The sequence below is a fragment of the Falco peregrinus genome, chromosome 2 (genome assembly GCF_023634155.1).
Source record: "Falco peregrinus isolate bFalPer1 chromosome 2, bFalPer1.pri, whole genome shotgun sequence".
NCBI classification, from domain to species: domain Eukaryota; kingdom Metazoa; phylum Chordata; class Aves; order Falconiformes; family Falconidae; genus Falco; species Falco peregrinus.
The window spans coordinates 90897740-90923994 of NC_073722.1; the positions used below are offsets into that span (position 1 = coordinate 90897740).

Here is a 26255-nt window from a genome sequence, read left to right on the forward strand (position 1 = left end):
AGTTCAGCTTTGGTCCGAGAGGTGGTGGTCCCGATGCCAGTGGGGGGGTTCTCCGGGGCTGGGCATTATTTGTTGCCCCCCCCCCCCCCCCCCCCCAGTGTTGGGGGGAAGGTGCCAGGAGGGGGAGGTAGAGGGATGGCCCCAAGGTCCCAGGGGGGTTTCTGCAGTGATGGGGAGGGTGGGGGGGATGCAGGGATGCGTTTTGGCATCGGAGAAGGGGTCTTTATCCAGCGACGGTGATGTGATGGGCCCTGGTCCGGAGTGGGGGGGGACACGCGTGGGCTGGGGGAACGTGGGAGTGTTTTCCCCCTCCACACACGCACGCGTGCCCACGCCAGGCCTACCACACCGCTGCCTCGCTGAGCTCCGGGTTGGGGTGTGAGAGCGCCCCGCTGTAGCCGCTATTGCTGGACATGGAGAAGGGCGGGCTGGGCCCCCCACTGAAGACCTCCCCCGGGATGGGGTGCAGCGAACCGGTCATCCCTGGCTCAGGGCTGGGGGTGTCAGGATGCGAAATCATATCCGTGTACCTTTGGTTTTCTGAGGAGTGGTGTCCGCTTAGGGGGGGCTCCAAGGGTCCCAGGGGTGTGGAGCCAGGTCCTGAGTTCTGAAGGTAGCTGGAGTCGGCCGGGGACTGGGCTTGGGAGGGCGGCCCGTGGGGGAAAAAGTCATAGTTGCCTCCCGGTCCATAGTAGTCACCTTGGTAGTCTGTGGGAGGGGGGAGAAAAGGATGGAGCTCGTGCTCTGGGGCCAAAACCCTTCCAAAATCCCACTGCACCCCTCACCCAGCCCTGTCCTCCCCCCTTGGGCACAAGCATGACCTGGACCAGCATGGCCACCACCTCCAAAATACTCTGCTGGCTCCTGGGGTGCCCTGGAAATCTGAGCCCAGCCTGGGAGAGAAATAAGCCTGTCCGAAGGGCTGTGGCACTCATCACCCTCCCTGCCCGGCTGAGAGGGAGGGGGAACGGGGGGACGGGGGGGATACAGGAGAGCAAGGATCCCGGGGCTGGGGCAGCTGGGGGGCACATGGGCTCAATTTAATGCTTAGTTAATGGGGAGGGATATATATATATATGGGGAAAAATATATAACGAGGAAAATATATATATATATAAAATGAGGAGAAAAAATATATAATAGGGAAATGATGTATGTGTTTAGAAACCTGGGAGGGATCTAGAAACTAACTGCGGGGCAGCAAGGGTTGCCTGGAAAGCGCCTCATCAGTGGGGAGGCTTTGAAAATGCAGCTTGAGGCGGGGAGGGGGGGGCTGTGCGCGGAGGGGGGGGGCGGCTGAGCCACCCCGCTGCGCCCATCCCCGTCCCGTCGGGGCGGCAGGGGGGCCGGCCCGGCGGCAGTGACCTTCCATATGCTGCGGGCCCGGGAGGTAATTGGAACAAATGCGGCCTGAAAGGGGCACAAAAGCCCCGCAGCTGGGGCTTTGTTCGGGAGAGGGGCTGCCACGGTGCCCGGCGGGGGGGTGGGGGGGGGGGGTGCGTGGACGTGTCTGCGGGTGCGTGGACACGTGTGCATATGGTGGTGAGTGTGTGTGTGTGCATGGGGATGCACATCTGTGCACGGGCGTGTGCGTTGCACGGCTGTGGGGGTGCACATGCATGGGCACGCATGGCTGTCTGTGGGGGGGTGCACACGCGTGGGCGTGCACAGCTGTTCTGCGTGGGGATGCACACGTGTGGGCGTGCATGCACGGATGCCTTGGCATGTGTGGCGTGGGCTGGGATGCTGCAGCGGCCGCATGCCCGTCCCCATCCCCTCGGGACCTGGATGGCTCAGCTCCCCGCGGTGGGGGATTCGGGGAGGCAAATTGGAGGGCAAAGGGGAAAAAACCGGGGAGAAGCAGGAGAAGGGAGGAACAAAGGGAAAGGGGAAGAGGGATCGAAGGAGTAGGGGGGCAGGGTCCCCGCGGACCGTCCCTCACCTCCATAGTATGTGTAGGGCGTCGAGCCGAGCATCTCGGACTCATCGAGGCGGCCACCGAGGGGCCGCATCCTGCGCGGGCTGCGGAAGAAGGCGTGCCGGCGGGCGCCCAGTGCGCTCAGCTGCTTCATCCGCCGCTCCTTGGACCGGCGGTTCTGGAACCAGACCTGCAGCCAGGCTGGCATCAGAGCCCATCTGGGATGGGGGTACCGGGGACCACTCTGGGTAAGGGACCTCCCCTCCCCAAATTCGGCTGGGGGTGGCTGGGGAAAGGAATGGAAACCTTGCGCCCGCCTGGGAAGGGGATAGGTTTTCCCACCTCTGGGTGGTTTTTAATGGCCTCTCCCTCCTATTGCCAGTAACCCCAAATGGTGTGTGGGGGACAGGAGACACACCAAATAACCAGGCTTAATAAAATCCTGTCCCCCTGGCTGCATCCCTCTGTGCGCATCATCAGCCTGTCTGTCCCTACAGGGAGAGGGCAGCCAGAACATACAGGAGGGGGAATTTTCCCATATGGGTGGGGGGAAGGGGGGAAAAGAGGGAGGGAAAAGGGGGGGAGGAACTCTGGAGCATGGCAGAAGCAGGCAGAAAGCGGGGAGCAGGGAGATGAGCACCTGCTGTGGCAGGCAGGGAGTCGGATGAAAAGCCGGCTGGTGAGGATGGGGATAAAAGGGAAGGGGACCCGTGGTGCCTCTACAGAGCATCGCCTCATCCGAACCGCCCGGCCTCAGCCCATGCACACCTTTCCTGCAGCCTGGTGGGGTGTCTGGATTATTGCCCCGCACCCTCTTCCCCGTGTCCCCTGGGAATGGGGCAGCTCTGGGGAATGAGCACATCACACTCCTCCGGGGACTTCTGCTCCCTTCTGCCAGGAGCCGGGAATCACAGCTCTGCTACCGGCAAAGCCGGAGAGTCCTCCTCTATTAATGCCTCTATTAAAGCCCATTAATCCCTACATTTCCGCAGGGATTTTCTTCATGGGGGCAGTGCGGTAAGAAAGTGCCAGGCTGCCTGCAGCGCGCAATGGCTTCTCCTTGCTTTCACAAGGCTGGAGCATCCATCTCCCGGGCATGCCGGGGGTCCTGTTTGGCCCCAGGGAAACCAAGCCAGTGAGGCCACGGAGGAGCCCAGCCGGCTCGGTTTGGGGGCTGGTTTTCATCCCTTCCCATGGGGTGGGTATATTAAAGCACAGGATGGGGGGGGGCACCCCTAACCCACGGGAGCGCAGAGAGGGTGCAAGGCTGGGCCTGGGGTGACACTGGCAGGGGACGGATGGGGTTTGCCTGTCGCAGTTTCCCCAGCTCGTGGGACCACCCTCAGTGTCCCAACCCCTTCCCAGCACCTGGGGGAGATCATCATGGCCTTGAACTATCTGGGCTCCCACCAGCACCCCTTCTCCTTCCCTCCCCACATGGGTCCTTTCCCTGTCTCTGCTCTCTGCGAGAGGAAATTGTCCCATGAAGCTCTGATGTCACAGGAACATTGGTCTGCGGTGGGAATGACATCACTGGCCAGCCCCGTGACATCATGCCGTCAGGTGAGGAGGGCTGGCGGGGTGGGGGAGACGACTGGGATGGTGGGCTGGGGCTGCCCTACCTGGATGACTCTCATGTTGAGGCCAGTCTCCTGGGCCAGCTGCTCCCGGATGTGGCGGGTGGGCTTGGGGGTGGCAGCGAAGGCAGCTTTGAGGGTCTCCAGCTGCTTGGCTTTAATGGTGGTGCGAGGCCCCCTCCGCTTGGTGCCCGAGTTCTGCTCCTCGTTCTCATTGTTGGTGGTCTCCTTGTCCGAGGAGGTCGAGTTGTCCGTCTCCTTGGTGTCGTCCTGCATGGGGTCCTGGAGATCCGGGGACAAACTCCTGTCTGTACATGAGGACACTGTAAAGGAGACCCAGAGAGGAAAGGGGGGGTGGGCGGATGACTTAGGGAAGAGATCAACCCCCCTCTCCTCTGCCGTCCCCAGCCCACCCGGCCCGGCTGCTTTCCAGGAGAGGGGTTGGGGGGTGCTGGAGAGCAGCAAGGGATGCAGATCGCCTCTGCCCCCCTGGTACCCCTAAAGCATCACCCCTGCAACATCATGTGGAGGTCCAGGCAAGTGCTGCCCGATCCAGCCCTGCACCCTGTGTAGTGCCGGCTCGGGGGGAGCTGGGGAGGGGGAGATCCCCCAGGCCCACTGCAGCCCCTGGCGCTCCCCCTCTCCCCCCCACCCGTGTCTTTCACGCTGGGAAGTGGGGCGCGCCGCTGGGAAAAATGCAACCGGTCCCTGTCGGGGTTGGGGGGGGTCCCCAGTCACTGCCTTGAGCCTGGCTCACCCCTCCCCCAGCCACCCCACCCCGCGGTGGCCCCTGATGCCAGCACCCCCCCAAGGCCAAGCTCTACTCGCCTCGCTCACAGCAGCGGCCCCACTGACTGGCGTGGCAGGATCCGGCCCCGGGTGCTGGACGGAGAGAGAGCCCACGGAAGGGGGTGAGCACAGGCGCCTGGCATGGCTGGGACAGCAGGAGTGGGCCTGATCCTGCTGTCCTGACGCAGAGACAGCTTCCAAGGAAGTCAAATGGGAGCTTTGCCTCTGGGTGAAAGGAGGCGAAGGATCAGGCCCGCGGCGCGGGGGGACCGGGCACATTCGCAGCGGGGGGCTCCGGGGTGGGGGTGTCCTCATTTCCCACCGCCCCACATCCCCGCTGCCATAGGGGCAGGAGCCGAGGGGGGCGAGGAAGCGATGCTGCGGGGCTGCCGAGGTACCGCTCATCCCACGCGTGTCCGCATCCCGCGTGCAGATGGGGTCAACAGAAGCTTCCACCCGCTTTGGAGGCTTTCACCCCCAATCCCTCCCACCCCCCGCGGGTTACGGGGGGCTGGGCTGGCTGCGGGGTGCAGCCCCTCACCCCACAAAGCCAAACCTCCTTCCCGGCGCAGCGGGAGGTACCGGCAGCGGCAGGGATGCGGCCCCGGGCGATGCGGCAGGCTGCGCCGCTCGTACCTGAGTTGAGGCTGCCTTCCTTCAAACTGGGAGAGTTCAAATAATCCTCTTTGCAAACAAATTTGTTTTCGTCTATGATATAGAGTTCCTCGCCCGTGGAGAGCTGCTTGTTGCAGACCATGCAGGTGAAACAGTTCAGGTGAAAGACTTTATTCCGGGCTTTCCGGACGAGGTCGCTGGGGGAGATGCCCTGGGAGCAGCCGGCGCATTTGGTACCAAACCTCCTGGAGAGGAAGAGAGAAGCGAGAGCTGGGAGCCCCGGCGGCGCTGGGCTCCCGATCCGCTCTCCTCAAAATCCCACCGCCGGAGCCCGATCCTGCAGCACCCCTCGCTGGGAGATCTAGGGGAGCAAGCGGTTCGCCCCTCTGCCCCTGTGGGACGAGGACGAGGAGAGCCTTCATCCCCGCGCGGCCCCGCTCGCAGGTGCGGGGTGGGCTGCGGAGAGAGCTCGGGTTTGGGGTGGCCCCACCCGGGGGGACACCCACACATGAGCATCCTCCACCGGATTTAGCCCCAGAAGAGCCGAAGGGGAGGGGAGGGCGGCGGGGGTTCCCCTCCACGCTCCGCGAGGGGAGATTTCGTTTCAGCCCGATGCCTCCCGGGCGGGGAACGGGGGGCTCGGCTCTGCCCGGTGCCGGCCTGAAAATCCGAGAGAGAAAATGGGGCTAATTAGGGCCAGAGAGACGGGGGCACCGCGCATCCAGAACGGCGGCGGAGGGGGCTCCGCTCCCCGGAGCATCCCGGGGTCCCCGGCCCGGCGCTGGCACCGTCCCTCTCTGCCGGGGGCTTTTTTCCTGGCCGGGAATAGGGCTTTGGAAATCTCCGATATTCCTTCCCTTCGCTGGAGGCATAGGTTTTATGTTTTGGTTTTTTTTCTCCAGGAGATGCCCCTTTTTAAAAAAAATTAAAAAAAGAATAATTCCAGGGAATCCGAATCGGCTGAAAACGACGTCCTCGAGGGGAAAATAAAAAAAACAAAACCAAAACCTAACCAAACAAAAAAACCCACAAAAAAAAAAAAACCACACAAAAAAACCCCAAAACCACAAACAAACCCTAAAAGCTCTCAAAGCCCCAAACAAACAAAAAACCCACAAACACATTAAAAATTTGCCCCCAGAACCCGGGAGCGGGGGCTGCCGCTGCCGCGTCCCTGGGGGAGCTGGGGGCTGCCAGGCCGCGGGGTGCCCACTCAGGGTCCCCCCGTTTTCCCCTCCGGTGGCGGCAGAGCTTCTGCCTCCCTGGCTGCTCCCCGTGACGTTGATGTAGTGAGAGCATTAGGAGTCATAAGTCATCGCCCCCCCTTCCCATCCCGGCCTCTAATTTCCTCAGTGGCACCTTATCGCAGTCATTAGGGGCGTTTAAGTAGCGGCGGAGCGTGGGGCCTCGCCGGGGGCGGGGGGGGGCGGGGGGCGAGGGGGGAGGGGGCCGAGGTTTTGGCCATCGTCTTCACCGGGGCCTGCGGTCCCGGGAGGGGATGAGAAGCGCCAGGCCGGGCCCCCGGGGAGGCCGGGGACACGGCTGCCGTCGCGATGCCCACCGGGGCCTGCCACGACGGGGCGGGCGGCGGCACGGGCGGAGCGGGGCCCGGTGCTGATGGAGGCAAGGTCATGGGGAGACTGCGGGGGGGCACAGCCTCGCCGCCCCCACCTCAGGCTGTAGCAGCGGCCGTAGTGCTGCCGCCGCACCCCCAACCGCTACCCGTCCCCCCACCCCGCGGGCTTCCCCGGCTCGGGGGGCTGCTTTCTCGCTGGGGCAGGCTCGGTGTGGATCCCTGGCAGAGAGGGCTGGGCGGGGAGCGGGGACCCCCAAGCTCCCCCAAAGCTCGGGGGGAGACCCCAGGGAGGCAGCGGAGGCCGGGCGCGGTGTGAGCCTCCGCACCCTCTGGTCCCCGCTGGCGGGGCTGGGGGGAGACTCACCTGAAAAAGTCGTTTTTGCAGTAGAGTTTGCCTTCCCTGGAGAAGCATTTCTCGGTCAGGTTGCACTTGCACTCACAGCACTGGACGCATTTGATGTGCCATGCCCTGTCCAAGACGTTCAGCAGGAACCGGTCCAAAATCGGCCTCTCGCAGCCCGCACAATGCACCATCATAACCTCCGCCGGGCGATGGAGACGCGCAAACGAGAAGTCAGCCCCGCGCCGGCACACGGCGGCGGCTCAAAAATGCAGGAAAAAATATTATAATAATAAAATAAAATATTAAAAAAAAATAGAAGAGGGAATAAAGAAAAATTCAGGAGAGGGGAGCGGAGCGGCTGTCAAGTTCTTCCCCCTCTTCTCTCCGGAGCCTCGGCGGCGGCAGGGAAAAAACGATGCCCCCCCCAAAAAAATATCCAAGCCACCCCCGAGAAATAATAATAATAATAATAATAATAAAAAAAACACCAGATCCCGCCCCGGTCCCTCCGGAGTGCCCCGGGAGCCGGCGGAGCGGCGGCCGCGCTGCTGGCGGGCTCTGCGGCAGCGGGCGCGGCGGGAGGGGTGCATGAACCCCCCCCCTGCAGCCGGCAGCCCCGGTGCCTCGCTGTGCTCCGCCGCCGCCGCGCCGCCACTCTCATGCTGTCCCCATCGCCAGCTTTGTCCCCCGCCTTAGTAATTCGCGCATCCTTATTCAGATTTGGTGACGTAGAGGCCCGCGTCGCCCCGGCTGCGGCCAATGGGAGGGCGGTAACCATGGCAACCTCTTAATTTATAGCATATCTAAATTGGCTCCAGCCTTGTGCTTGGCACAGAGGGAAAAAAACAACGCGCCTCTATTGTTGAGGGTGGCTTGTACCTGTGCCGCGAAGTGAGTATGCACCTGGCTGGGGGGCCGGGGGGGGAGGACACGCTGCAAAAAAACCCTCTTTCTCACCAATTCTCCTTTTATTTTTTTTTTTTCTTTTAAAGGGATGCTCGGGGAGAGTCGTGGGGATCCCGAGTTGGGCTGGGGAAGTGTCACCTGGGGCTGGGGTTGGGGTTTGTTTTTTTTTTGCTCGAGGGGGAGAGATGCTTTTGTCTGGAAGAGCAACAAGCGGGAAAAGGAGGGGGGGGGGAGGTGGATTTTAGGGGGGGCGGGGAAGGGGAGGGGGCCGGGGCCGTGGGGAGGGCCGGCTTCTCCGCGCAGAGTGGCGGGATAAAAAGTTCCGCCAGCAGCGCTCTGCGCGGAGGTATGCGGCCCCCCCGGCCCCCCGCCACCCCCGGCCTTTGTCCCCTGGGCCTGCCGCCTTCCCGCCCCTTCCCCGCTCCGCGTTAAGTCGCTGGCAACCCCCGGGGGGACAGGGCAGGGGGCGGCCCGGGGGGGCGGCGGGCGCTGCCCCCTCGGACACTGTTTTTTCTGCTTAATTCCAGGTGTGGCGGAGTTGTAAATCGCCGGCTGGCCGTGCGGGAGGGGACGCGGTGCAGGATTGGACCCGGCGCTTGGGGGTTACGGGGGGAGTATCCATTTGGGGCCGGGGGGCGGCCCCGCCGCCTTTCCCTCCGTTTCCCCGGGATTTGGGGAGGGATGGGGCGGCCCTGGGGTCCGGCCATGCGGGGAGGAGGGGGAAGGCGACGGGGCAGGTGAAGGCCGGCCCTCTCCTCCCCTTCCCCGTCCCTTTCCCCAGCCAAAAATCTCTAAATTTATTTATATTTTTTTTTCCCCGCTCCGGGGGAGAAGGGCTCGGGCAAAGCCCGCTCGGGCCCAGCAGCCGCGGAGCATCCCGCCGCCGCGGAGATCCTGCTGCTGGCTCCGCACCGGGGTGCCGAAACCCGGTATAGCGGCGAACCCCGACACCGCGGCGGTACGGGGCATCGGCGGGGAAGCGGCGGAGGTTTCTTGTGTGCCCTTGGGTGAGGGTGTTTGCGGAAAGAGCGAGGATCGAAATAAGAAAATACAGGTAGAAGATACTAGGGGGAAAGAGAAAGAAAAAGGAAATAAAGACGAACAGAGAAGGAAAGAGAGAAAACGCTCCCGGGGGAAAAAAAAGACGGAGAAGGAAAAGGGAAAAGAGAGAGAAAGGGAGGAAGAAAATTAAATTAAGGGAAACGAAAAAAAGGAAGGAAAGAAGGAGAGGCAGAAGGAAAAACGAAAGAAAAATGAAGAAAAAATCAGAAAAGGAAAAAGAGGGAAAGAAAGAAGGAATGAACGAACGAAGGAAAAAATAAATAAAAATAAAGAAAGGAAGAAAGAAGACGAAGGGAAAAAAGGGAAGAGGAAAAATGAACGGAGGACAGAAATTAAAAGAAAGAAATAACGGCGAGAACGAAAAAGAAAGCGCGAAAGAAAAGCGCCAAAGCGAGCGAGCAAGAAAGAGGAGGGAAAAGAAAGCAGACAAAGACAGAAGTAAAAAAGAAAAGGAAAAGAGAAGGAAAGGAATAAAACAGGCGGTAAGGTAAAAAGGGAAGAAAGGCGAAGGAGAGGGAAGCAAAGGGAAGAGGCGCGGGGCGCCGGCCGCGCTCACCCCGCGTTCCTGGGAGCTGCTCTGGCTTTTCTGGGAATTCTGGAGCCGCGGAGCCGTGCGGAGCGGGGCCCTGCCGGCGGCCGAGGCTTCGCCGCTCGGGGCCGGGTCCGAGGGCAGCGGAACAGGGCCCGGGGGCAGAGGGGGCACCGGGGCAGGGTGGGCTCCCGGTCCCGCCGCCGCGGGGATCTCCCACCGCCCCTTACCGAGGAGAAAACCCGGCGGCTTAACCACCCACCCGCGGGTGTTTCGAGGGGTGCGTGGACACCCTCCCACCAGCCGTGACAGCAAGCGGGTGCGCACACGGAGCCCCTCCGCAGGCACACGCGTGGCCGCTGCCCGGCACGGCAGGCTTGTCATGCCCACCGCGAGCCGCGGGGCGCGGGGGGCGGCCGGGGCGGCCCCGCTAAGCCCCAGCGGCGGGGGCAGAAAGCGGCGGGGGTGGGGGGGGGACGCGGTGGGCGTGTGCCACGGGCCCCCGCCGTAACGGGCCCCTATAGATGGTGGTATGGATAATGTGGTACGTATGGATAACCGGTGCCGCTCCAGCGAAGGCCGGGGGAGCGGTACCCACGCGTTTGCTTGCGCCCACGCACACCCCTGGGGTCCTCGCTACCGCCGGTGTTCCCCCAGCCCGCCCCGCTGCCGGGACCCCCCCGCTGTCCCAGGAGGGCCCGGCAGGGGCGGGAAGGGGATGCCGGGGGGTCCCGCTGCCCGGCCTGGCTCTCTTTTTCGTTTGAAAGTAAAGGAATAAAGCCAAGGGGAAAGAAAAAAAAAGGAAAAGAAGAAAAGAAAAAAAAAGAAAAAAATAAAAGCAGACACCCCCCAGCCCACCCCATCAGCCACATTCCCCTATGGTAACAGATGGTAATTCAGGCCCCATAATATCCGCCTATATGTAACTAATAAACCTATTGTGTTTTAACAGGGTAATGCACGGAGAAGCAGCGTCGCTTATACAAGATGTTGATGGAATTTACTATATAAAAAAAAAATCCCCTTTCAAGAATAAAGTGTATCAACTAACAACACAACAGACGGCAGAGGGATAAGTGAAACAGACAAAAGACAAACAAGATAATAATCTGTTTCCAATCAGTTAAGCCCTGTAGAATTTGTAACACGCGGTTTGCATATTCCCCCTGTGTTTTGTAATTAATTATCTATCTGTTAGGATGCTCCGCCGCCGACTTTGTTGATATTTCCAACTATTTTTGGTTGTAGACGGCGGTCACGCCAGGGAGCGCGGAGCGGGGCCGGGCTCCGCGGCTCTGCCCGGCCCGGGGCAGCCGAGTCTAGGTGCGGTGGGAGGCGGCGGCTCCGCACCTCTCCGCGCTCCTCCGCGGGGATGCTGCCGGCGGGAGCGCGTCGGGGGGCGGGCGAGGCTTCTCCTGCCCGCGTTCCCCTCCTTTCCCCTGGTAAGAGGGGGGACGGTGCAGGTTTTAACATTAAACAAACCCAGCAAGCATCTCCTCGCCGGGCCATAGGCGTTTCTGAGTGACTGCGTTACAAATTGTAAATTTAAATAGCTCACAGGATTCATTACCTCCCGCGTCTGATTTCACCCAGCCGTGAAAAATTGTCCTGGTGTACCACTGAGAAAGGGTTTGCTGCAAAGAGCCACAGCCTAATCACCAGCTTTCTCTCTCCAACAAAAGTGTAATTATTTTGTTTTGGGTGTAAATATAACCCACGGTTCAAAAAAAAAAAAAAAAGGAGGAAAAAAAAGAAAAGAAAAAGATAAACCTCCAGCAGCGTCTGAATGCATTACAGGGCCGTTTAAAAAGATCCGTCCTAAATTAATACCAAGGTTAAAAGGGGAAGGCAGCTGGGACATGGAAATTTCCGTATGGGGGGCGAGGTGCGTGTGAGTGTTTGTGCGAGTGTGCGTGTTCACACCACCAGCAAACAATGCTGCACCCCCGCCCCGCGGAGCCCCACGCAGCCCCCACGGCTCTCCCCTCCGCGACCCCCCGCTCCTTCCCCCCGCCCGGCAAGGGGACCCCAAGGAAGGGGCAGGGTCCTGGTCTCTCTCTCCCCCGGTGCTGGGGACAGGGGATGCCCCAGACCGGCCCGGGTGGCTCTTTGCTCCCCGCGGGTGTTTCTGTAAACGCCGAGGGGGCGCGTTGGTGAAAAAGAAAACAAACAAACAAACACCCCCAACCCCACCGCGGCCCACATGCAAACGAAGAACCGGGGGATTTTTATTTTTCTTTATCGCCCTTTTTTTATTTTTAACGAATTTTTGGTTTCCTTCCCTCCGAGCTCCAGCCCGGGGTTTCGGAGGAAGAAACCGCACAAAACGAAAGGCGATGCCGGCGCCGGCAGCAGGGTGAAGCCCCGGGAGAGGCGGAACGGCTGCGGGCGCGGGCTCGGGCTCGGCTGAGGTGGTCTAAAGGGGGGGTGGGGTGGGGGGGGGTGAAGAAAAACAAAAGAAAACCAAACGGCCAAAAAAAATCCCAAACCCAACCAAAAAAAAAAAAATCACAAACCAAACCGATAACACAAAAAAAAAAAAATACATCAGGCGAGGGGTAGCGCGGCTCGGCGGTGTGAGAGCGTCCTCGCGGAGCGCCCCGACGGCCCCGGGCTGGGCTGCTGGGGCGGGGGCTGGGGGGCCCGGGGCGCCCGGCTTTGAAGGCGACCAGCACCGACTGAGGTGCTGCTTCTCCCAGCTCCCCTCACCCTTTCCTCAGCACTTCTCCCCCCTGCCCTCCCCACAGCCGTTTTAATCAGTTCTTTTTTTTTTTCCGTGGGCGGCGGTAATTGGCGAAGCTTTAATTGCAGTGTCCCACCCAGAGTACCTCCTAGCGCCGGTACGATCCCAGGGCCCCGTTCCCATCGCCCCGACGGTTCCCCGGGGCTAACCCTCTCCCTTTCCCCGGGCTGGTGGCCCCGCGGCTGCCGCTCCCCGCGAAGCCGAATCGCGGGTGGGCAAAGCCTGGCTGTGAGCAGCGTGTGTTGCAATAAACGAACCGGGAGAGAGCCAAACCCAGAGCTTCGGAAACTTATTGACTTAAGGGGGATGCGACGAAGAACTCGCTCCAAATTTCCTCGGGTGATCCCCGGTCCGCTACAACCTCCCGTCGATGCGACCGCCCCCCCGGAGGGGCTGCTCGAGCCGTTCCCACCCGCTCCCCCCACCGCCTTCTCGCTAATGAGCGTGTGTGTTGACACGGTGAGGCGATGCCCCCGTTTGCCTTTGTTTGGGAGGTGTGAAAGAGGGAATCTGCATGAGAAAAGCCGGCGGCAACCGCGGAGCTCCGCATAGCAGCGGCGGGACGGAGCGAGCCGGTGCGTGGGGAGTCCGCCCTGGCGGGGCAGAAGCCCCCGGAGCGGGGGAGGGAGGGGGATGGACAGGACGCGGGGGACGGGATGGGGATGCGGGGGGGCAGAGCAGAAGCTGGGGGCTGTGGTGCTGTTTGCAAGGCAGAGAGGGGAAGGGAGCTCGTCCCGGTGGTCCCGTCGGGGGTCGGGGCTGCGCAGGGCGCTGGCAGGGTTTTTACCCCCCTGCACCCCCCGTACACGGCAACCCCAAGACTGTCGGGGCCCCCCCGCTCCTTCCCCTTCCCTTGGATTTTCTTGGGAAATAGGGAGGGGGGGAGCATGCGGCCCGCACCTGCTGGCGGGATGAGGGGCCGGGTTACAGCGCTCCCACCTTCCTGATAATGGGCACCGTGGGGCGACTTGAGGGGGGGCACACAGGGGTGGGCTGACAGCGCCCCAAAGCCACGCGTGCCGCGGAGTCAAGGGGGCCAGTGATGGCGGCGAGGGCCAGCTCCGGCTTGGAGGGCGGTTTGCCGGGGCTGGCGGCGGCGGGAAGAGGCGCAGAGCCGCTGCCCTTCCCCTCCCGCATCGCGGATGGGCGCGGAGCCTCGCTCCGGGACGGATCCGACACCGGTGCCCTTGGCAGGGCTGAGCCCCGGGGTGCAGGAGCCCTGCCGGGGTCCCGGCCCCGAGCCGCGCCAAGTCTCGCCGGCCCCCCCCGTGTCCCCCGGCCCCCCCCGTGTCCCCCGGCCCCCCGTGTCCCCCGGCCCCCCCGTGTCCCCCGGCCCCCCCGTGCCCCGCCAGCCGGATCTCTCCCAGCCGGCGGCACGGAGCTCTCCAGGGTGCTGAACCGCGAGGCCCCCAGCGGGCTCACCCGCCCCCGCCCCGGCCTGCGGGCACCGGGCACCGGGCACAGCTGTGTCCCGCCACCTTGTCCCTCCTGCTTTTTCACGTTCGTTCGCCTTCGCTCCCTCTCCCCCTCTCTGTTTTCGTCTCACCCACCTCCTCCCCGTTTTTCTCCTTTTCTTTTTGTTCCTCTGGTTTTCTCCTCCTCCCCCCCCCCCCCCTTTTTTCCTTTTAATTTGTTATGTTTTTCTGTTTTTTACTGGGTTTCTCCATTTCTTTTTTCTCTTTTTCTTCTTCTCTCTCGATCCTTTATCTGTTTTCCTCTCTTCCTTTCTTCCTCTCTTCCTTTTCATGTCTTGTCCTCTCTTCTTCTCTCTCGTGCGCTTTCGATCTCTCTCTTCCCCCCAGCCCCCCCGCTTTGCTTCTCTATTTTTCGTTTTCCCCCTCTCATTTCGCACACATTCAATACCGATGTCTCTGTCTCTGTTTTTCCTTTCCTTTCCCGTTTCTCTCCCTCCTCCCACAGAAAGCTGCGCTTGCCAGAAAGACTGGAAATTTTGCAAACCCGACGATATAATTAGCAGACACTCCTTGAAGCCCCCCTCACCCCTCCACGGGCTGTGCAAACATTAACTGCTTAACTCCGACGGGAGCCGGGCTGTGCTGTCCGGGGACGCTGCCTGCTCCACACACCGGCCCTGCCGCGGAGCAGGGACCGGCGGGATCTCAGTGCGATATATATGTTTTTATTTTTTTTTTTACTTTTACAGCAGCTGCGATTAAAACCGAACCCCAAAGTGCCGGCGCCGGCCCGCCCCGAGGGTGGCAGCGCGAGGGGAAGCCCCACAGCTCTGCCCCACGCCCGCGGGGGGACCCAGATGGCTAAGAAAAAAAAGTGGCGAACCCCGAGTGTCACGGAGAGGCGACGCCTGTACACGTCCCACCCCTTCTCTTGCACAAGCGCTCCTGCCTTTGCACACGCAGGCAGCCCACATCCCCCTCCGGGACAGCAAACAAGCTGGACCACCGGCTCCTCCCTGGGACCCCTGGCATGGAGTCCCGGACAGGGCTCGCCCGGTTATCCCAGTCTCGATACCCTGGTGAGGGGCTTGGGGTCTGTCCCTGCCTGCTTGCACGGCTCTTTGTCTGCCTCGTCCTTTCCTGCACACACCACCCAACCTGCACGTCCCCTCCTGCTCTTTCATGCGTGTCTACATATGTGCACGTACTCTGCTTACACACATGCTTCCCTGCACACACCCAAACCCTCTTCCCCTACACTTCCACGGCTCAGAAACATGCAGAGATTCCATGCACACACCAGCCAGCCTTAACATACACACCAAACCAGCTCTCACACATGCACATTCCCCCTGCAACACCCATCTCTGTGGCCCTGCCTTCTCTGACGTACCCGGGCTTGGTGGGAGCTGACATTATTCCTCAACCCCATCTTTTTATACCAGGAGATGAGGTTTTTCTCTCTGTGTAGACCAGAGGAGCCAGCCCTTCCTGGGGTTGCCCTGGGGCCAGGAGTGGGGTGGAATGTTTGGCCTAGACTGCTCCAATGCGTATTTCACAACCTGGGTGAGAAACCAGGGACAGAAGCACCTCAGCTGGGCAAGGATGTGACACCACCTCCATTCCCTCAGGGAAGGGGGAGGCTCTCCATGGGTCCTCTCTAACCTCATCAGATGCCTAATGCGCACCGTCACCTGGCCACATGGCCATGCTGCTTTCTCCTGCCTTCCCCTTCCCTCTTTTCCCACTTCCTTGTGTTGACAAGTCCTCACTAGAAATGCACGACTTGCCTCTCTTAACCATGATCAGGACCACAAAAGCAGACCTGCCTGCTCTGGACAAGGGGGTCTCCCATCAGTACCTGGCTATCTTGGGCTTCCCAAGGTGCCCAGGAGCCAGGAGAACAGATCTGGCTGCAGGACACTGTGTGGGGCTGTGAAGTGAGGTGAAGGGTTTAAAGGGGTGTGGAGTCCCTGGTGGTTTGGGAAGCTGTTGGTTTCTTTCCTTTTTTCTTTAAATGCTTCTGATTTTTTTTATTATTATTTTTTTATTTTTTTTTAGCAGGGCAAAACCCAGCATGGGGGAACATAGGTTTAACTTTTCCATTGGAAGCGAATTCCCACAGCTGGAGGTGGGGATGGACAGGGGCCAGCCTTGGAAGGGCTCCTCACCTCAGCCAGCCCGTGGGACCCAGCCCTGAAGATGCGATGCAGGGCAGAGGTGCTCCCAAGGAGACCTCCACCCACCCAGGCCTTGCTGCAGGTGAGTCCCAAAGCCGGGTAGGCACCCTGTGTGCAGGGATGGCCTTAACCCTTGCAGTGCCTGGGTGGTGACAAAGCCCCCTTGTCCCCAGCGTTGGGGCTGCTTGGGCAATTAGCTAAGGGAATAATGACAATTCAAACAAGCGAGGACTTGCTGGGCGTTACGCTGCTGTATTGTGTTACTGTAAACATCCGATGTTTTGGGCAGCTTCCCATGTGGGCTCACATAAGCATGACAAGTGAATTTGGGCAGGCAATTTAGGCGAGGCTGATACAGACTTGCTTAGTCTGAAAAGGCAAGGTACCTGTATGCATATAAATGGATGTGAAGGTATTGCACATTTATGCACACATATCCATACCCTCACAAAACATACAGGTCCAGCCTGGGGTGCAAACCTTCCCCTGACACCCCATGCCTTGCTTATGCAGCCTAGGGTGCTTCTATCCATTTGCACACCCACACACACTCCCATGCACAGCTTGTGGGCGCAGAGGGCGCCTGGCTGGAGGTGCGAGCGTGTTCCTCCTGTGCCCCCACAATCCCAACCCAAGGCAGCAATTAAAGAGGCCATTTTCTCTTTGCAGAATCTGAACCCGATTCCGCACTTGAAAGCCAGGGGGGTTAAATCCAGCAGAGGCAGGCTCGGGTCTTTGGCTTGCAAATGCTTTGTGCAACTTCTCTGGACTTCAGCAGGGACTGCATGTACAGAGATGAGAGCAGCCCCTGGCCCCAACTCTTAATTTCTTTGCACTGGTGCATGAGAGGAGATTAACGGAGAGAGCAGAAGGCTGTGCCTCTGAACTCTTTGGTCACTCCTCATACAGCATCTTTCTTTGTTTTCCCTTGCATCCACATCTCTAACCCTGTGGAAACCAGGCTTTGGTTGGCTGCAAACTGTGGACACTGGTCCTGTGGTGGGCCCGGTACAATTTCTTTCCTTTTTTTTTTTTTTTTTTTTTTTTTTTTTTTTTTTTTCCTCTCCAGAAACATAAGGGATAAACACAATAATTTCAAAGAAGCAAAAGCTTCCTGCTGGAGAAGCCAACAGGGACCTGCCGCAAAGTCCTGGTACGGTGTGTCACTGACACTGATTCAATCTGACACCTGGGTGTCTCCAAAGCCATCACATTGTGTGCTGCAAATGTATATTAACATTAGTATGCATTGGCACAATATGGATCCATTATTCCAAATGCTTATGAGAACTAGGTGCTGCATAGGAGCAGCTGCTGCTTTTTAAGCCTCAGAGCATCAATAGATTCATAGATTTTAGGGCCAGAAGGGACCCCAACGATCATGTAGTCTGACCTCCCACGGAGTGCGAGCCGTAGAGACTCGCCCGGTAATTTCTTCATCCTGCCCCGTGACTTGTGGTTAAGCAGCAGCCTCCCCTGTGAAAGGCAGCCAGCTCAGGGATTGCTAGCGATTGAGAAGTTGATATCTCCCTCTATAAATTTGTTGCCCTGTTTTGTCACTCTCCTCGTTAATTTTAAAAGGGCATTTTTTAATTTCAAGGCTCAGCTTGTGTAGGTTCAGCTTCCCATCACTTGGTCCTCTTGGATCCCCTCTTCTCCCACTTCTCCTGTACCAGAAAATGTTTTCCCCCTTTTGTTGAAGTAGTGGCTATGCAGGAGAAAAGAAAAAATTCAGTGTCCTGGAATGTTGTCTGAAAAAGGATCTGTGCTTCTTATGGGTGGAAATGGTACCTGGGAAATGTTCAAATTTTGAGTGATTCCCTGACTGTAAGCATTTAGTCTTTAGTCTTTGGTTTTGGTTTGTTTTTTTTTTAAATCTGTGTCAATGTGTTTTGCAGCAAAGGGGTAATGCTGTAGAAGGGCTTTGGTTTATATTACTTCTTTTGCTCCCAGAAAATGAAAGAAAAGGAAAAAAAAAAAAGAGAATGAAAATCTGCTAAATCAATGAAATAATAAAAAGAGTTGAAAGTCCTATATTATGGTCAGAAAAATTCTTCAAATAAACACCTCCTGGGTGACAGCTGAAGATGGGTAATTATCATTCAAACCACCTCTGATCCCCAAATCACTTGACAAAACCTCACAGAGAAATGCTTCAGCATCAGATTCAGAGTTTGCCTTCCTGCAGGGGTTTGTCCCTTCGGTCCCCCCCATTTCCACTTCATTTTGGGGACAGCAGCTCTGTCCCCTGTTGCCTTCCCATCCTGATGCCATCAGCTCAATGGCTGCCAGTGTGGTGCCAGGCTGTTTGCACGAGCTCCCCCTGAAACACACTGGCTCCCCAGCCTTTCCAAAAATTACCTGACGTGAGCATCCATCCAACCTCATGCTCAGCTTTTAAAGCAGAATGTAGTTGAAAGGAGCTGTTTTCCAGCAACGTCACCCTGCATTCGTTGCTGAGCTATGTGGGAAAGGAAAGATTAGCAAATGGAATGATTATCCAACAGGAAAAAAGGCATAATTTGATGACCTTCAGTTTGTCCCTTATAAGCAGCCTGGAGTTGATGCAACGCTATGAGCCAAAGTCACCTGATAGCCATGGGAGAAGAGACAACCTCACCACTGAGGCTTCAGAAATCTGGTGAGTGGAGGGATCCAGCGGTGGACACAGAGCCTGCAGGGATCCACTTCTGCGTTCCCAGGGGAACGTCTCTGCTGGCTTCAGGAGTCTTTTTGTCTCCTTTCTGAGATTATACGATGCCTTTGATAGCATTTCCTACATGAAACAGCTAGTAGGAGACCAATGTGAAACTAAACCCCCTTTCATATCTTCAGGTGAAGGTGGTAGAAGCAAGATTTAAGACAAACTACTTCTTGCAATGAGTTATCGGGGGAACTCCTTGCTGCAGGAGCTTGACAGATAAAGAGGAAATTGGACAAGATCATAGGAGAGAAATTCCTTGAATGCTGTTAGGCACCTTGAACCCACAGCTGGCTCTGGTGAGCATCCCAAGGAACTGTTACATATGCTTGTCCTGCTCTGCTGCTCTTCCCCAGACAATGGCTCCTTGCCCCTCTTGGGAAGAGCAGTCTGAGTGAGATCCTTTTCTTGGTTGGGATGTAGCCACTCTTCTGTTCTTATGTTTGTTTTTCTCCAGCTCAGTATTTTCTCAAAATCTGAGACAGTAAGGAACAATTGTGTTCCTGGAAAGGATGTCTCCAGCACGTCTCCTCCTATCCCAGCTTGCATGAATAGCTTCTTTCTTGGCTGCTAAGCTGAATCCTGGTTTGCCTTTTCTGTTCCATTGCTTGGCTAATGTCACAGCAGACATATCCCTCACCTCTCATAATCTCTGACAATGATGAGAGGAAATGAAAAAAGATTATTTAGTATCATTTTTTCCCTTCTACTAGACGTTTCATGTAGGAAACACTTTCAAAGAAGAGGGATGAATCACACAACCACAGAAATTAGAGATGGAAAAGACCTTTCAGGTCAGCCAGTCCATTTCCCTGTGAATGCAGAAAAGCTTCTGAGTAGAGTTAGATTTTTTTCAAGGACTTTGTTCAGTCTAAACCAACTTTAGCAAGAAAGCTTCAACTTAAGTCCATTCCAAGACAGCTGTAGCTGGAAGAGGAGTAGTTTTTAGCTGAGTGTGATTTGAATTCTTCTAAACTTTCTTCCAATGGAGGCGTGGATCTCTGCCAAGGTTTCCTGAGGACATGTTGCAGAGCTGAGAGCAATGGAGTGGTCTTCAATAGCTCAGCTGGCTCGGGGGGGCAGCTCCTTCCCCATTCCAAAAGCAAAGCCATGGGTGAGCGCATGGTGCAGATCCCAGGGGTGTGAGAGCGTGGGGCTATGGTAGTGTTGCTGTGGGGTGGTGGGCAGCAGATCTGCTGTGGCTTGCATGGGCTGGAAGCCAAGGGCCCAAGCTGGATGTCCACAGGGCACTTCTCAGCAGCTCTGTTCTTCAGTTTCCCCTTGCCTTTTTGGCTGGCCAGGCTCTCTGCTCCTCAGGGCTCTGTGCATTAGGCAGGCACAATTCATGTTATCAGTGCCAAATAAACCATTCCCACCCTAGGCTCTGAATTCAGTGTCCTAGGCCACCTTCCCAGCCAGGGAAAGCCTTCCTGGAGGTCAAGCTACAATGAACTAACAATACAGCTAGAAGAAAAAAGAAAAAGGTATGCTCAGACATTGCATCTCAAAGTGGAGTCTCTTTACAGATGGCCTTGGGGCTGAGGCTTTCTCAGCACAGCTCCACAGGCTTCCAAACCCCCACCTATGTGTGAGCAATGAGGGGGCGTCTCTACCCAAATACCAGCAAAGAGCTATCCAGATCCTACAGACAACTGCTTCCCTTTTCCCAGAGAAGGAAAGGGGGAACAGAAAAAGTAGGGAAGGGAAAAGGAGATAAACTCATAATGACGTTAATGTTCAAAGAAAGCTCCGGTTCAGGGATTTGCTGTTGAATACAGACTTTTGGCTGTGTGAACTTTCCCCCAGTGACTCTGTAAATCCTTATACTTACTTTTTTGGGGGTTATTTTCAAAAGACATAATGTCGCTGAGCATAGGATGCAGGCAAGAAGGGCCTTTCTAATTAACCCAGGAGGGAGAGCATCCTTCTCTCCTGCTCTGACCCTGCGCCGTTAGGGATGGAGCAGGATTGCCAGAGCTCACCTAGAAACAGTGCCTTAATCCCCCTCCCCAAAATACCTGACCCCTGATCCGCACAGAGACAACCATTTTAAAGAGACAGTGTCACGATGTGCTACCTCCTTCTCATAAGTGGTCACCTGCCAGCTTCAGCTGAAGGCATAATTACCATCCTTGAGGCCTGATCCATCTTATTCCCCTTGAAGTCGATGAGGAAACCTCCCAGACTCTGCTGGAAGCAGTATTAAGATCCCCCCTCCATCTCTTTTCTCAGGATTTATCTCCTTGCGAGGACGGAGGATCTACCCAGTGCTGAGGCTGGAGTAGCCGGGGCTGGAAGGGTCTGCAGGGAGGCATTGCCTTGGGGAGCCAGTGAGAGGGAGAGAGAAAGAAGAGCAAACACAGGTCCATTAATCCGCAGTTAGTCTGCCTTTTTTGTTAGGAAGATGAACTTGATGAGTTAATTAAGCCACAGCCTGTAAAACCAGTTTATTTGCATAGCAAACTCCTGGGCCAGTGTGCTGTGAGCGGGCATAGACGTGCAGACAATTCCGGGGAAATTACAGCCTCATTAATATGCTAATCTGGTTGCAGGCCTGGAACGAGTTTTGGGTTTGCGGTGCTTGGGGGGGGGGGGGTCGGGGGGTGTGTTGCTTAGCAACCCTTTCCTCCAGGTAACCCTTCTCTTACTTGCCCTTGATATCCCCCAAGGATTGCTGGGGGGGGAGGCTGGGGTCTGCTGTCACGCAAGAATGAGCAAAGTGAAAGGCAAACAAGGGGGGCTGGAGAGCAGGGGGGGCTTCACTCCCCTTGCACAGCATCCAGGCACGCACCCCCAAACAGCGGCGGGCAGCTTCCCCCCCTCCCCAAATCAGGGTACAGAGGCGAGCGTTGTAGATGCGCAATGGTCGGCGAGCACGCCTTGCGTGCAACATGCGTGCGCACATGTAGGTGGGCACGGGCGCTGGGTGAGGAGCGCTCGCAGCCCCCAAGGGAACCAAATGTTCTAGCCACCCGTGCTCCCCAGCTGCGTGTTTGCAGGAGCTGCTCCCTGCTGAGGGTCCCGGGGACCTGCAGCGGTTGCCCCTTGGCCCGAGATACTCAGCTGTGGGCACACAGCTCCCCGCTGAGCATCCTCCTCCATCAAGCAGTGCTTCTCTGGCCTGTCCTTCCCCTGTCCCCTGCCAGGCCCTCAGCTGCCTGTCTCCCCAACTGTCCTCCCGGAGTGGCACAAGCCCAGCGCTCCTTGCCTAGCCCGACTTCCTGCAGAACTGGTCAGGATAGGAACATCAGGCATCTGAGGGAGGGATGCAGCATCTCTGCTCCCACCAGCTCCTGCAGCTCCTGGACCACCCTGTCAGGGGCAGGAAGGGGACTGTGTCCCTGCCCCAGGTTGGTTGCCCAGTCAAGACCTTCCTTCCTCACCTTAACCTCCAGTAACACATCATGACAGCAGAGCACACCTCCTTCACCCATCCCACCACTGGCTACCAGGGGAAGGGACATGCCCATGGTGTCCTGGTGTCCACCAGTGCTGGTGTCCACCAGCCTTGGACCACAGGGAAAAGTGACAGTACAGCTTGAGCTGCAGTACAGGGGCTTTCCCGGTGAGCGGTCTTGCTTGTCAGGAGAGGCAGTTGCAGGGGGGCATTTGTATCACACAGGTCAAGAAGACAAAGTGCCCACCGTGAAGCTGTAACAGCAGATCAAACCTGGGCAAGTCCTACGTCCTCCATCCTGGAGATTATACTCATGTTCACCCCAAGCCCTTTTCTCCCAGCAAGTGTTACTACCTGCCAGGTCTCCGCGACAGGTAATGGGAATTCACATGCTGTGGTGTCTGCTCTCCCAGCACAGGGTTCAAATCCTTTCCTGGGTCATCAGACTGACCCTTGCTCTCCTGACATGGTCCTTGTTTAGGATCTGGATTCCTGTCTTGCTGTGGAGGGGAGGCTGGCTTAGAAGATTTTCCACATCCCTTCTAGACTGCTTCCTTGTGAGCCCACGCAGGTCTGGGGTGAGCTAGGGCTCTCTTGTGGAGCCTGACTGAATGCCAAAGCTGTGTGACTTTCTCCCCAAGCCCTGCTCTCCCTGTGGTGATGCTTTCATAATCCAGAGGTGATGGGCAGAGTTATGCCAGCTCCAGCAAGGTTTTTCACCCAGCTCTCCAGATAGCCAGGCCTTTGCCATGCTCAGCATCTGCAGATGCTGTTCTCAAGGTGTCTTGTGGGTGCAGCCTGACAGACAGACAGTCCTTTAATTTAGGCCTAACACCTGCAAAACAAGGCCAGGCCAGGAGCCTCAGGGCTGATGCAGACATCTAGGTCAGATCCATCCTGTGTCTCTAGACCACTTCCTCAGTGAGGGGAGAGTCAACTGGGGTTTGAAACTCTGGAGGTGTATGCTCAGCTCCCTCGCTCCACCACCAAGCTTCTCAGTCCAGATGAATCTAGACCTAGTTGCAGTAGAATTTAGATGCCTAAACAGCTTTGAGGCTGAGGGCCCTTTGCTGACCAAATGTGGCTCTTGTTCAGTGGAGACAGAGCTTATGCTGGGATGGAGCAAGCTCTCCTCTCTCCATAGCTTTGCCCTGTGATGATCAGAAACATCCACCTCTACTCATTCAGCAGCCTAAATGCTCTTATTTGACGAGTGAACAAGTATGCTAGGCAACAAGCTTTTGCATCAGATGTTTCCCTGCCTAGAAGCACCTCTGACTTCTCTGGAGGAGGCCCATTCCCTGGGTCACTGCTGGAGGCACCGATATGCAGAAGGGAGCTGCTGCCTTCCTGCCTGGGGAGTCCCAGTCTCCAGGGCTATCCATCCGTTAACCTTCATGAGCTCAAATATTTATTATTCATATTACCCTGAAATGTGCTAAAAAGATGAAAAAAGGAATTAATGTGCCAGATCTTGCATCCACCTTTTAGCTTATTACAGTGCTAAAGCAGTATTAACATTTACAGTATATGAGCTCTGCTTTGCTTGTGCCTGAGGCCAGGGGGTTTAAGCCAGTGCCGAAGTTAATAGCAAGCGCTGGTTAGAAAAAGCCCATTATGTCATAAAGTTGGAATTTCACTTGGGCAGTGGCCACTGGCTCTTTCCAATCGGGATGCGATGCCATCCTCTCAGTCCCTTTCTGCTCCAGCTCTCCCCCTCTCACATTCAAACAAAAACAGAATGGGGGAAAATTGTTTTTCTTCTTAGTGCTGGTGAATCAAAGGGCATCACGTTTGCCAGAAGATAATTGGTTCAGGCTCTGGCCAAGAAGCTCTGTCCTCTCCCGGAGTGATGCTAGGAGGTGCCGTGCGATTGGAGGTGTTCCTGGGCCCTGTTCCATCTGTTGTACCGGAGATGCTGGCCTCCTCGACATGTCCTTCTTTACAGCTTGAACATATTGATTCACCCAACATACAAGTGTTCTGCTTAAGGATGGCTTTATGAGCATCTTCTGTCTCCCACTAGGAAAGATCTGCCTGTAACAGTGTGTGAGGAGCCCTGCAGTGCAGCGGCTGTGGTGTGCTGCCATGTCAGCCTCCACTCCGGGGATGGCAGAAGGAAACTTTGCAAGCCGTGTGCATGTCCATGGCTGCTCCTCGCAGCTCTGCTTTGAGGAGGTGCCGTGCTCTCCTTGAAACCCAACAGCCCCATCGCTAGGCAGGGTCTTGCTGGGGTGCCTGTTGGGAAACATGTTATGTCATGGTGGTGATCGGGCAGATGCATCCCTACCTAATAGATACTCCTCTCCCCTCTCCCCAAACACCTTGTAACCCTGCAGAGCCCTGAATCTTGCACCTGGTTCATGCCCTCCTAAGAGACGGGGTACCCCTGCCAGTCTTGTGGCTACCAGAACTCACTCGGCCCTGCCATTGCCAGGAACCACCACAGGCAAATTGTCTGGGCTTCAATCTGACCAAAAAGGTTCAAAGTCCACCTGAAATTCAGCATCTTTATTCACACCAAATCACACCTTTTCATTTCACTAGGATGCCAGGCAAACACCCAGCCCAAGGAGTAAGAACATTTCTGCTTCGGTGCACTCCTACTATTGAGATGAGGCTCCCAGCCCTGATGGCAAGGGGTGTCAGGGCTCTGTGGGCACTAATAGTTGTCAATGGCCCTGAGCAGCCTCACCTGGGGCTTCCACCCACACCCTCTGCCCATGGGTGGGAGGTCTATTTAAGCTCAGGAGGGGGACTTTGCTCTCTTCTTGAGCTTTGTAGTAGATGTACCTGCTCTAGCCTTGTCTATGCCTAGCTACAGATCCTCTTGACATGGATCCTTATCTGTGGGCTGATTTCCTGGCTTATCACCATGGCTGTCTGGCCCTGGCCCTGACTTGTGGTTCTAGGCTGATGTAAAACCTGCTTTGTTACTGTGGACGTGTTGCTGGCATAGAATCATGGCTGATGCCAACTGCTATCCCTGGGCTCACCTTGCTTGGAGAGGATGGTATGGGACCTGTTGTGCTGTGGCAATGGGGCAGCCTCAGCTTACACGCCAGGGAGAGTGCTATATGGAGCCTTTGCTAGGAAGACCCTTTGCTGCTGTGAGTATGAGTTTGGCACAACTGAGTTTGTCTTTGCTGTATTTGAAGCTCAGCTGATTTTCTTCTAAGCGCAGAGAGTGTTAAGGTTATTGCCATTATTATAATTCAGTGCTGCTTCTATGTTCCTGGGCATGAGGCAGCTCTTTAAGTGATCCCATAGAAGAGAAGTTTGTATAAAAGGAGAGGGTTTGACCCTTTAGGAAATCAAATATTACTTCTTGTTCTCCTTGTCCTCAATGCACGTGGCTCAGCAGTTGCAAGCTGGGAGTACTGAGTGTCCAGCAGGATGACTGACAAATTCACACACTGTGTACTGAACAACTAGATTTCTGGAGGGTGTGCCATCATTTTTTTTTAGCAGATGACTGGTTTTGAACACAAGCAGGTGTGGGAAGGCAGCGGGGTGGTGCTTGTAGAGCCTGGTGACACTGGGAGAAGGAGTCACATCGGCACAGCACAGCTCACACTAACCTGAGCTCCCTCTCCATCTCCTTCCAGCCTGGTGCCTGTTTGTCTTCTGCAATTCCACCCCTGCTGATGACAAGGCCTTTGGAATAGTCCCACGTGCTGGTACCTAGCAAAGGACCTTCGTGGTCACTGGAGACCTGAGGTACCTTGCTTCAACCCCAGTGCAAGGTGCCAGCACCACACTGAACTCACTCAGTGGGATCCAGGAATTGCACAGAGCCCTTGGATCTGGGGAGCAACATTCCCTTTTCAAATGAAGAAATGGGGTGTCAGCTTTTTGGGTCTTTCCTCTCTTTCTGTTTTCTAGCAGAGCCACCCAGACTATCTAAACAGAGCTGACTCCTACTTGAAATTCAGAGGGCACCATCAGCCCATGTCATTGGCAGGGAATAAATAAATACCTCCTTTGAACGAGTCAGGAGTGATGTGTTGCTGGGCTCATTCAAGGACACATCCGTAAACATGTGATGGAGGCAGGGAGCAAATCCAAACTGGATTCAACCTCAGCCCCTGCTTTCCTGCAGGGCAAAGATCTTCCCCCCGCACACTGTAGAGTGCCTGGCAAATGTGGGCCGGTGCCCAGGGAGGTGGTGGTGCTGGGTGCATGTCTCTGCTTCTGTGGGTGGCTGAATGGGACTGTCTGGGTGTGTGTGGGCAGGGTCACGGTGTCACTGGACAGAGAGAATGGGTTTCTGGGGGGTCAGATGCTGTAGTGTGGTGTGTGACATCCAGCAAGTGAGATTTTTTTCTATGGAGTGCTGGATCCTGGTCTGGAAGCTGCTCAGCACCCTTGGTACCCCGTGGGTTTGGAAGTGACTGGAAGGTCTTGGTTTATCTGTGTCTGGGACAAAACTTCCTTGGGGAGGGAGCTCTGTTTCTGCTATGTCAGGTAAAACCCAGGCAGTTCTGTGGATGTGTCCAGCCGC

The 26255-nt window shown here is 56.8% G+C and overlaps 1 protein-coding gene across 1 annotated transcript; it reads right to left on the minus strand.

Moving 5' to 3' along the window:
* Positions 1-340: 340 nt before the first annotated feature.
* On the minus strand, positions 341-7012 carry LHX5 (LIM homeobox 5). The gene is made up of 5 exons (XM_005233339.2): positions 6840-7012; positions 4921-5144; positions 3541-3818; positions 1943-2108; positions 341-708 (listed from the first exon to the last, which is right to left on the minus strand). The coding sequence occupies exons 1-5, from the start codon at positions 7010-7012 to the stop codon at positions 341-343; spliced, it is 1209 nt and encodes a 402-aa protein (XP_005233396.2).
* Between the last annotated feature and the right edge of the window lie 19243 nt (positions 7013-26255).